Here is a 12505-nt window from a genome sequence, read left to right as displayed (position 1 = left end):
GGATTGAGAGCAGCCCTGCAGAGAAGGACTTGGGAGTGGTAATGGATGAAAAATTGATTATGAGCCAGCAATGTGTGTTCACAGCCCAGAAAGCCAACTGTATCCTGGGCTGCATCAAGAGCAGAGTGACCAGCAGGTTGAGGAAGGTGATTCTGCCCCTCTACTCTGCTTTTGTGAGACCCCACCTGCAGTGCTGTGTCCAGCTCTGGGGCCCCCAACATAAGAAGGACATGGACCTGCTCGAGGGGATCATGAAGATGATCGGGGGCTGGAGCACCTCCCTTACAAGGAGAGGCTGAGAGAGTTGGAGTTGTTCAGCCTGGAGAAGAGAAGGCTCCAGGGAGACCTTATAGGGGCCTTTCAGTGCTTCAAGGAAGCCTACAGAAAATCTGGGGAGGGACTCATTATCCGGGAGTGTAGTGATAGGATGAGGGGTGATAGTTTTAAACTGAAACAGGGCAGATTTAGATTAGATACTAGGAAGAAATTTTTTGCTGTGAGGGTCGTGAGGCACTGGAAGAGGTTGCCCAGAGAAGTTGTGGCTGCCCCCTCCCTGGAAGTGTTCAAGGCCAGGTTGGACGGGGCTTTGAGCAACCTGGTCTAGTGGAAGGTGTCCCTGCCCATGGCAGGGAGTTGGAGCTAGATGATCTTTAAGGTCCCTTCCAACTCAAACCATTCTGTGATTCTATGATTCAGCATCACATCTTTTTGGGATGTTTTTTCCTGGTAATTCTTCCAGCGGTAATGGTGTAGAGACAGTCTATGTGAATAAAACTTGAAGCAATGTGTAAGTTTCAGATACTGCTGCATCTTGCCTTCATATCTTCCCTTCTTTGGAGATAAATGGGATGTGACTTTACAGGGTATGCTAGGATCTGGCAGCAAGCTCTTTCTGTATGTCTTGCTATGGCTTATTCTGTCAAAATACTTTCAAATACATTCATTTAGTTGTAGAGAGTTACTAGCTGGAATTCAGATATCACAGGAGACAAGTGGTTATGAAGTCTGGGAAAGGTGACTGTTAGGTGGGACAACTACTTGAAGCTAAAGGAAAGGAATTCAATGATTATAGCAGTGGATTTAGAAATGGGAGGGCAGTTCCCAGTTCCTCTCGGTTTATTCTACTACTCAGGTGTCCCATTGTGAAATCAGGTGATAATTGCCTGGTTTTATTGATAAATTATTTGGAGCAGGGACCTCTAACCTGGTTGAAATGTCTAAGAGGTTCTGTAATAATAATAGCCCAGTAGATATTAATTACTTGAATTTAAATTCTGACTTCAATAAAGATTTAATTTTCCATTGATGCTGTACCCCAGGGCTTAGCTACAAGACTTGCTGTTTTGGTCTTCCTATGTCAAGGCATTTGTTTGTGACTTCTGGAAGTATAATTTATCCTGACTGTAACTAGTCAAAATAGATCTGTATTTTTTTTCCTTTCAGTGAAAACGCATTCCTTTTGACACCAGAGCTTACTCCTCGGAAACTCAGAGGTTTGCCTTTTGAAAAAGCAGCAGGATGCCATTATCATGGACTTGAGTAAGTTTCCTGGCTTCTTTTCTAAAAATTATTTTTCAGCTTCTGGTCAAGGTATAATTAGAAACATTTCAAGCAACATGAACATTAATTATGGAAAACTTTATGTATCCTTTTCCTTTGTTGGAACAACTTTGTACATGCCACCTCTCCCTTTCTTTTATTCACCGATTTAAATCGCAACACTCCTGCCTTGATGGCAGTGTAAAAACATTTAAGTTTTATTTCGAAGTTGTACTGCTGTAGCTATTCTCAGTGTCTCTGAAAATTTTAATTCAGAATTAGAAGTGACAAGGGAAAGATAGTAGTATCAAGTCTCTGGAGCAGCACACGAGTGAACTACATACATAGTTTCTACTTTGATATTAAATTGTAGGCACTTTCAGACTAATAGTCATGAGGTTTATGAGATCTGCTGTGAAGCTACCTGTATGTTCAGGAAACCTGAAAACAACACCAGCAGGCAAGTGTTAGTGGTAAGAATCTTCAATAGGATCAGTATGGCTAGGACTGTATTTAGTCCCAGACAGCCAGTGTTAGTTATTTGTCAAAGCTTCAGATGGGCAAATATCATATAATGTATCTGTATAAAAATTGTTTAGAAAAATATAAGTATTATCGTTGAGGAGAAGAGGAAAAGGATGTACACAAATGCTAGAGTAGATAATTTGGTGTCACTCTTCTGTGTAGACAGACTCTTAGTCTTAATGCAGTATATTCAGGGAGGTGGTGGAGTCACCATCCCTGGCCGTGTTTAAGGGTCATTTAGATGAGATGTTGGGGGATATGGTGTAGGGGAGAACTTTGTAGAGTAGGGCTGATGGTTGGACTCGATGATCCAAAGGGTCTTTTCCGACCTGAATGATTCTATGATTCTGTGATTCTATATTAAGAAATGCAGTGGATACCAAGCGTAGGCAGTTCGGTCTTCATGCAAATTTCTGCCGTCTCCTAAAATCGCATTTTCAGATTATCAGAATGTGACTAATGATACTGCTGGTATTTTTTTTCTATGAACTGCACAAAGAGTTTGGTTAAGCCTACGTTTAATATCAGATAATTTCAGCCGCGTTCTCTAGGGAGGTGAAGCAGTCATGCTATCTGTTCAACTATCTGATTCTTCTCTTTTTCTAAGTGGTAACTCATGAGCCTGTTAGCCTTTTTAGGTTTGTAACAAAAGGCACAGAGGGGCAACTGGGTAGATAGGAGGAGTGCAGATTTGTCCTCCCAGGTGTGGGAAGAAAGCACTTGGCTGTTGTCTGTTGGTATATGGTAGCTTGCTGACCTGCCTGACCTCAGCCGGGAGTGTGCATGGGGATTCAAATTAGGCACAGCACAACTTGTGCCGCCTCCTATCCTAGCAAAATAGGACAGGTGGAGACCACAGGGAGGCCTGGGTGTTGTGGAGAGGAGGGAGGCTCTGGCATATTAATGTTACAAGGAGAATGTGCTAGCAATAAGGGAGGGAACCAGTAGAGTGAGGTGGTAGAAACTAGTGTGAAAGGGAGAAACCTACGGCTGTACAACCAGAATATCGTATCTTATGGTCTTTTGGAGCAGATGTGTTTTGTACCATGCAGTTGTGATTGCAGTTTCCATCTGCATAGCTGCTGTATTTATATTTGGATGTAAAATCTTGTCAACAAAACAGGAGTAGCAGTTAGGATTAAATCAAATTTCTGGTGTAATGAACCTGTGACAAACACTTGAATCCTGTGTTGCAAAGAGAAAGTAATTGCGGTTAAAGCAGAGTGAGTAAAATGGCAATTTAACTTCTAAAGATAAAAACATTTTTATCTGTGTAGGGGATGTGATTACTCAGGGGACTGAGAATATAAATAAGGAAAATTAAATACCTTGAAATTTGTAAGTTAACAGAACTTACTCTTATCAGATAATGAATTTATTTCTAGTGGAAAGTCTTAGTCAGCTGTAGAAATGGATTCACTGGTCTGCTATTAGAAAAGTGAATTTCTCCCTGAATATGAAAATACCTTGAAGAAAGTAGAAAAATCAGATCTAGCCATTTAACATGACTCTGTGTTAAGAGATAAAAGAATATGTCTAGAGTTCCTAAGAGTAGGAGACATTGCTAAGTAGTTTGCAGGGTGGGCTGAGAGATAGTTCACATTGTTCAGAATGCTTGTTAAGAAAAGGATGGAATAATATTGGATTTCCCTGCAGTAGCGGTAACATAAGTTACTGGGCAATGAAACGTTGGTCTCTTGCAAGGAATCCTGGAAATCATTTCCACAAGTTAAGATGTATTGTTGTAATCTCATGAGTATGTTTCACTGACTTAGCACTGTTCACTTGTTCTCTTTCAGCTCCATGGTATTTAATACAGTTTCTTCTTTTGATTTGGTTGATTAAACCACTTATTCTTTGTAATCGATAGGAGGCTGGGAAGCTTGTGCTTGTTCAGTGACACTTCTGTATTTTTAGCTTTTAAAAAATGTGAATCTCTCACATAGCAGTGCTTATGTCAGACAAAGCTAAAGGTTACATGTCCAAAGAGTGCAGTTAGCAAAGAATCTGTACTAAATAGCATTTAAAACACTTACCATGCCCTAGCTTCCTTATGGTTACATTCAATTAATACAATCTCACAGCAACCTGATTTTTGGCACAACCTGGCTCTTCCTACAATTATGACAGTATTGTCACATTTTGGGGTTCCTGAAGCATTCATAACTTGCAAATTGCATATATTGTACTTTGGGATGTTTTCTTCATGCATTTCCGATGTGATTCTCTTATGGCATAGGCACTGGAGAAATCTTGGGTTGGTTGGTTGGGTTTTTTTGACTAGGAAAGTTATGTTCTTCCAGGAAGAAACAGAGGCATATTTTATGATCATATTATCATATTAGAGTGTATAGTTTTATTTATAATAACCTGGTATTTTCTGGGTCTGAAAAGTTTTGGTGAATGCTTGCAAGGTCTGAGGTCTTAAGATACTGAATCCATTATGGTGTGCTGGGTTCATCGTGTACTTGGGCTCAGAGCTATCCTCATCGCTGTTTTATTGGAGTGTCACAGTGGTAAGTGTGTTAACAGGGGTGACATCTGTTAAGTACGGACTGAATATGAAAAATGGTAAAATCTAAAATGGAGAGACTGATGATACAAATTTAATACAGGGCTGACTATAAGGAGCAAAAAATCCATTGTCAGCATCCTAATCCATCACTTACTGTTCAAGGAAAAAATTGTGCTGATGTCCATGGAAATCTTATTTGCAAGACCACAGAGTAAAGACTTACAAATAGTATATGATTTAGCTTCTTTGTTGAAGTTAGACTTAAATATAGCTAAATCCATCAGGGATGTGTTCATTTACTGGGCTGTTTTAAGGTACCTTTCAGAACAATACACCAGTCCAAACAAAAAAAAGTTTTGGAGATTATATGATAGTCAAAAGTAAGTTGTTCTGGGTTTTTTTTCTGATTGTAATAAAGCAGAGACTTTCACAGATTTCTTACCAATTTCAATTTTAGGTATTGCCTAGATAACAGGAGAGCCTTAGAGAGAGATGTGGGATATGCTGAACTTCAAACTCGCCTTATCCGCTATGAAACTCAGACTACTTGCACCAAAGAGTGCTGCCCTGTACCAGTTGTCTTGAGCCCTCTCCCATCTCCCGCAGTCTTGTCAGAGCCTGGAAGTGTCCCTGATGGAGAGTCTTTACAAAGTGAATTCAAAACAGAGGCATCAAGGCTAAAACGCAAATCAAAAGACTTGGATTGCTTTTATCCCAAGAAAAGGTAATGCACTGAGTAAAATAAATCTTTAGAGTTAAATATTTCAGTAGTTTCTTGTGAAATGCATCTTTTCTTTAATCTCAAAATATTTTCAGTGAGGCTATCTAGACAATGTTCTAGCTGTGTAATCCTCTCCTGTAGGTTCTTTTTTTCTTCCTCAAGTGTGACCTCTCATTGATATCATTAGATTAATCAAAACCATGCAGTACAGGCACCTTTTATTTAAGAGATCTGGGGTTGTATCTTGCAAAGTCTCAAGTGCCTTTGAAAAGATGACAGATAGCCTCATCTAGGACCAAAACTGTCAGTGCTGTTGCACTATAAATAAACAACTAAAGGTGTAGAAAGCCAAGCACTGTGCAAACAGAATAATTCAATTCCTAATCCAAAGGACTGCTGGTATAAGATGACCTACCAAAATTCAAACTTACTGTGAGCCTTGTTTATTAAAGTCTTTTCTGGAACTCTAGTTTTTAAGATTTCCCTTTGTACCTTGTCCTCACTCTGAAGATGCAAACTCTTTGCGTCAATAAAAAATAACTGCTATGTAGCACTACTTCTGAATTCACTTTTTACTGTAATACTTCTTCCTTACAGTTTGGTATCTTCCTCCAGTTTGATACCCTTTGCAATCTAACCACAGTAAGCCTTTAACAGAGGTATGATTTTAGGAATATCCATATCTTTTGCAGTTTACTGAATAGTTAGAAAAGAAGATGCAATTGTACTTAGCACTTCATAAATCGGAGTTTTGGAATTACTAATGCTCTTACAGTTGAAGGATCAAGAATTACAATGTTCCAGTAGAATTGTAATGCCCAGCTTCCCATAGTTAAAGATGAATTGTGACATTCCTGTAAGGCCAGAACAAATTAGATAGTTTCAAGTGGAGTCTTACCCTGAGACTAAAGACCAGCAAACTCTGCTCTTCCTAGCTATCTAGGTGAAGGGTTCTTATGCAAAACTACCCCTTCTTCCAAAGAGTTTCTATTCTTACTTATCTCATTTCTTCAGTTTGTTTCTAGACATTTTTAATCAGAGGAACAATGGGTCTACATATCAGAGACTAAATCAATCAGTAAAGTGTTCTAATTCAAAAAATGTTACATGAGTCCTGTCTGCTGTTTTCAGATGCTGTTTGCAAGAACATACAGTACTTAATACTCTTAGCAGCAACAACTATAGCAGAAACAAAGGCACCAAAAGAGTCAGTACAAAATCTAAAAGTTCTTTTTGCCTTTTTTTTTTTCCCCTTTCCAGGCTAACCAAATCTGAGAGTACAGATTCCCTCCTCTCTCAGGCAAGCGGAAGTAGTGGGAGTCACTATACAGTTGCTGTAACGAGGAAGCGCTCTGAAAGATCAGTTTCTTTAGCTTCAATGCCATTGAAACAGCCTGATCAACCCCACAAAGTAACCACTAAGGTTGGCTCAGCAAGTTGCATAAGTGCAACCGAGTCTGAGACTTCAAAGCCAGCTAAGGAATCAAGATCCCAGAAACATACAAGGGTAAAAGTTTATGTTGTTTACTTAGTGACAAACTATCTGCTTAACTTCTTTCCATGTAACTTGATTTTTTTTTTAATTTTTTAACTGAACTATTTTCATTTCTCTTTGTTATTATTAAATTTCATTCTGTTCACTGGTGTAAGTGAATCCTGAAGGCACTGCAGAAAGTGCTGCAGAAGCAAGGAATGAAAAAGTATGTAAGGAGTATTATATCATGCCCAGGGAATTAAGGCTAAGAGAGATACCAGATAGGAGTAAAAAAGGTGGGAATGGCTATCAATGAATTTTGAGTTATGAAATGTAGAAAATTAATATAAAACCTAAAGGCACCAAAGAAATATCTGTGCTGTGTCAAAGCCATTTTGGCAAAACAGACTATTCTGAGAATAAGTTGTTCCAATAGTTGTACAAGTCCCTTAACTGAGATAATGTTTAAAAACTTTGGTGGAATAATGTTTAATTAATAGCTGTATATATTAGGAATGCCACTTCTAAAATACAGTACACAAAACTGTTTCTGGCTTGGTGACACTAATTTTAAATTAATCCCAGGGTGCTAGAGAGGCCAGTGCATGAATGTTGATATCATACTGTCAAAGGCAAGTTGGGATGACCCAAGTACATGTAAATTGGTGTGACTCATTCAGATCTACAGCAAAGTTTAAACATCTCTGATATAAAGTATGTCAGAGTGAATTCTCTAGTCTGATTGTAATGTCTGATTTTTTAAAATTATTTTTTAATATGGATGTGTCAAACAAGGGAATATCAATATAAAGAAAAGTTATATGCATATATATGTGTAGTATTTTGGAGAAGAGAAAATCCTAGCCATTTTAAATTTTTTTCTGTCTTCCAAGCCCCATTTGAATATTCATTGATCTTTTACATTGCTTTGACATAAAAGCATTTTGTTTATTTTTGAGATGAAGGAAATGGAAATAGATTGTTAAATAACTCTGCCCAAATCTGGTTAGTGGATTGACAGCATTTGGCCAATGGAATAAAGATAGAGGCAAGATCAAAAAAGATGAGGTGTTCTATTTTTGTTTCAGTTCAGTTTAGTTTAGTTTTCCTTCCCTTGGACAATCTTTCATGACAGTAATTGGGATGAACTTTTGAGTGTGTTTCTGTTGTTTCCAAGATGCTGAAGGAGGTGGTTGCTGTGACTCTTCAAAAACATGGAATTGCAGAGGATCACAAGTGCTTTGCCTCATGCAGTCAGCGTCTTTTTGAGATATCAAAGTTCTACTTAAAGGTAACTAGAAGACGCGCTCTTACAGTTCTTTGTTCTTAGTTAAGTGAATCCATTCCTGAATAACACGTGAGATGGACTGTGGGATATTCAGACTTGATTAAGCTAACATTTCCTAGTGGTCTGTTAGTAGTGTGTAGTGTGTGGGTAAACCTTTGGACTTGCTGTCAAATGCAGAAGCTAGTTTTACAGTATATTTTGGTGGTTGTTTATTTGATTTTAAACCTTAGAAAGCAGTAGTCTTTTATGTGAGATAACATGTTAAAGCAGTGGTCTGTTAGGTAAGGTCATGCTTATTGCTTCCTTAGCTGTTGTAGCTATCTCCCAGCCATAGCTGTGACAGCTCAGCTTCTTCCTTGTTCTAAGGCTATTGGCTCAATAGGTAGCTTACACAGCTGACTCAGAAATTCTAGTTCTCTGACATGCTCACAGAAGTCCTTGTAACTGCATTGTAAATGTCCACAACTATCTAACACATGCTGACTTGGCAGCACCCTGGAGTATTGCATCAACCTCAGTTTTAGGAGGAGATGAGAATTCTTTTAGGAAATTTTGTGAGTCAATGCTTGAGCCCGTGTTACTTAGTCTGGGCACAAAATGGAGTTAAATTACAGTACAGGGTGTTTAAAAGCTATTGCTCACAAGCTGAGCTGCTGTTTCTGTTCATTTGCTGATCACTATTTTGAACTAACTCAGTTTAGTCAACTTCAGTAAAGGTGATTTAAGCTAAATGAAGTTGCAATTGAAGAGGGCTGAATGCTTACACAGACAATTAGAACATCTTGCTGATGGGCACTAACTTCTTAAATAATTAGAACACAGTTGTGCAGTCATTCTGTAAGCACTCCAAAATCTCCCTGAAATATGCCCTGAAGAAAGATCTTCTAATCCAAAATCAGAAGAGCTGTATGTAGGGATGAGTGAGTAGGGCAAATCAGATGTGTTCATGGCTCCATTCCAAGTAGAAGAGCAAAAGGAAGAGTACTGCAGTGATCCTGTCCTTCGGAAAGCTGATCTAGAGAAAGGTGTAGCAGGATTTTGTCCTCCTGGTTTGTACTGCAGCCCCAAGTCTGTAGGAGCCCTTTGAATCCTTTTCTGTGCTGTGTGCTTCAGAAGCATGGTGTCAGTAGAAAATGAATTTTCTTAGTTTTCATTTCTCTTCAGGCAAGGTTATGTGCTTGCTTTAAGAGAGTGGATTAGGTAGGGCTAATTGGACTGCAAAACAGACAAACCTTTCTAGGTTTTCCCTTTCTTGCACTGATTTTCTTTCTCCACATCCCCTTTGCTGTTCTTTGCCAGAGCTCTGTATTGCAATCTAAGCACACAGTTGATTTCCATGTTTATATAGAAATAAGATTTCAGTCCAGACTGTAATAACTTTGAATACCATTTAAGTTAAAAAAACATTTCTGGAAGTGTGTGGAAGGTTTGGAAAAATGTGTCTCAATTGTACACTCGAGTACTAGGTTTGGATGGCTGTAGGGAAAGCTGCAACCCACTGGAATAGATTTAAATTTTTTTTTTTTTTTAAAAAAAAAAAGAAAACCAAACCAAAGTCAAATAATTCTTCTGTGGTTCCAAACAAGGTGATAAAAGGGTAACACCTCCCCTGGTTATTAGGGCTCTTATAATCCAAATTAGATTGAGCATATGAATTTGCTAATTTCTATGTCTTTGTGTTTCATATCTAGGATCTTAAAACTTCGAGAGGGCTTCTTGACGAAATGAAGAAAACAGCAAATAACAATGCTAAACAGGTAAGACTAGTTGCTTATTTGTTCCTGTAACTAGCCAAGGCTACATGTAGCTGTGGCAGCTTGGCTGTAGGGTGATTTAGTCCATAGCTTGAAGAGATGGAGAGATGCCTTCCTATGGCTGTGGGTCTCATTTCACTCTGATCTCACAAAAACTTTCTTTCAATCACTAGTCCCATGGCAAAATTTCCAGTTGCATATATTCAGGTATTAGATGGTATTCTAGTTATAGCTGCCAACATGATGTGCCACAGTGAGAAATGGAAATGAAGGCAATAAATGTTTCCACATCACTGGGGGAAAAAAAAAGAGATGAGAGATGACAGACGCCTGGAACATTAGGGAATTCTTCTTTCCTTGTGTTGAAGAAAATAACATTTCTTTTCAAAGGTTAGGAAGCAATAAAGGGATCTACAAGAGGAAATAAATTTTAAAAAAGCAGTGAATATTAGTAATTTTAAGCTTGGGAATAACTGTAAGCACAAAGGATATCAGATGATCTTATTTGTGTGTAAGGTGGGGCTTATGTGAACAGTTGCAGACAGCAAACGATAGGAGTAAATGCTCCTGTCCTCCAGCAATTAAGTTACTGATTTAAATTCTGAAAAACATGCTGAAGTGACTCCATGATTTAAAAAAAAAAAAAACAAAAAACAAAAAAAGTATTGTGCATATTTACAGTACAGTTTTCAAAAATCATAAATTAAATGGAAGGATTTGGACTGTGGTAGTTAAATAAGAAAATCCAAACTCTTAAGGAAAACTACTAGATCCCCACAGAGTTTATTCTATGAGAGCAGTATTTATTGTGTTCTGTACTGTGTTCCCTTGTGAATTGCTTCCAACAGATCATAAGGTATCAAAAACTACATGGGTTGTGATGTTTGGTGTTGAACTGGGATATTGTACTGGTACGCTGTTTCTCACCACCATCTTTTTGTCTGGGGAGGACAGTTGGTAGTTTTATGTATGTTTGCTGTGGTCAGAGGCATTAAAATTGGGGACCTCTTAGGTGGGCCACCTCTCCCTGTAAGTAGAGAATACTTTGAAACTACCTTATAAAAAATATAATTGCTCAGGACTAATCTGAGCAACTACCCTGTTTGGGAAACAGCAGTAATAATGGTGGCAGATACAGCAGTGCGCTAATTATTCTTTATCCTTTCTTTTACAGCTTTAGGAATTTTTTGTGCTGGAAACACTAGCTGTTTAGCATTGTGTGTGCCCCTTGTTGCTAGTACATGGAGAGAGTGGGGTGACGCAACTCGATTCAGGGGATCTAAAAATGCTTTTTTCTGAAGACAAGGCATTCTGTAAAATTAAATACAATTCTTGGGTGACACTGTATCCTCTCAGTTTTTTAAGAACTGTTTCTCCTTTTTAATGGATTACTTTTAAATCCTATCTAGTAAACACCACACAGGTGATGATAAAGGCAGTGATAAAGAATTGGTTAAGTGTATGAGATGTTCTTAAGTTGCTTTCAGGACTGGAGTTATGTAAATAGTTTGTTTTCTCATTTATTTTCCCAGGTGATTGAATGGGTTTTGGAGAAGAGTAGCAAGTAGAGGTACTGAATGGCTGCTATTCACACCTTCCTAGAAACTGCGGATAGAGCACTTCTGATTGTAAGAGAAGCATTGTACTGCCTAACATGCACACACTTATCTACAGACCAGAAGGACTTTGGTCAGTGTAATTATATAGACTCAATTCTCAAGCACATTAGCATATATTGAAACTTTTTATACTGAAAGTTTTTAATTTTTAAAAAAAATTCAGATGAAAAAAGGTTTTATTTTATATGCATATTTATTATGTTTCATGGTTAAAAGGAATATAGCTTGACTTGGTTTGATAAAGCTATGTATGTTTTTCAACCCATATATTTGTTTTTTACGTAATAAAAAACCCACCAGATTTGATTTTAATAACAAAAGTAGTTATTTCACCTTTTTGCGTGAAGGCGTGTTACTACTTGCTGTTGTATAAATAGCTGTTTACAGCGTCGACCACTGACACTTTATAGAACAATTAAGAACAGTTCCTATTCTGCAGGTGAAAGCAAACATAATTAGAATGAGTCACAATTATCTCTGTGTTGTAGTGTAAGAAAAAAAGAAAAAGCATGTCTTTTGAAACCTGATGCAAGGTCCTATTAAAGAAAGGATCATTGTTTTACAAGCTGAATTTCTGGTATAATTTCATGTGTACTCTTTGTAACAATCTTTAGAACTCTGTTATGAATTGTTTCTGAGATTTCTTTCCATGGGGGAGGAGAAAATGAAAATGATAGTAGTAATGATGATTGAGAGAGCTGTGAAAAAGCTGGCATACTGTGATGAAATGTAATGGAAAGAAGAATTTCTACCTGAGTTGCAAGCACAGTACAATACTAAAGTAGGCCTAAGACTGCTTAAGTCTCAGGCATGTACCTGGCTTGTACTAGTGTAATTATTCAGGTTAGTATTATGTGGAGTTGAGGATTTCCTACCAAAACAAATATTTTACAGCTTTCAGTGCAAGGATTTCCTATTCCTCATATAAACCAACATGATTAAAATTGATCAAGATGCAGCGTTACTGTTTGCCTGGACGGAAAACGGATTAAGCAATACTAATATAAACAAAATACAATATTATGAAAAAGTAATTGAACTAAACTATGTGTAGGTTAGACTTAATACTG

General features: G+C 37.8%; 1 protein-coding gene across 1 annotated transcript in view; it reads left to right on the top strand.

The window, feature by feature from the left end:
* MTBP (MDM2 binding protein) overlaps window positions 1-12063 on the top strand; it is a 29610-nt gene extending 17547 nt beyond the window's left edge. Inside the window, exons 17-22 of the mRNA XM_074848927.1 lie at window positions 1444-1539; window positions 5037-5303; window positions 6561-6807; window positions 7952-8065; window positions 9754-9819; window positions 11349-12063. Of these exons, the coding sequence (XP_074705028.1) occupies window positions 1444-1539; window positions 5037-5303; window positions 6561-6807; window positions 7952-8065; window positions 9754-9819; window positions 11349-11384 (826 nt within the window). The 3' untranslated portion in view covers window positions 11385-12063. The remainder of the gene's footprint in view (window positions 1-1443; window positions 1540-5036; window positions 5304-6560; window positions 6808-7951; window positions 8066-9753; window positions 9820-11348) is intronic.
* The last annotated feature ends 442 nt before the right edge of the window (window positions 12064-12505 follow it).

This window comes from Strix aluco, chromosome 1 (genome assembly GCF_031877795.1).
Source record: "Strix aluco isolate bStrAlu1 chromosome 1, bStrAlu1.hap1, whole genome shotgun sequence".
Classification (NCBI taxonomy): Eukaryota; Metazoa; Chordata; class Aves; order Strigiformes; family Strigidae; genus Strix; species Strix aluco.
Note: the sequence above shows the minus strand (reverse complement) of the source record. Positions and strands in the feature narration are given on the sequence as shown.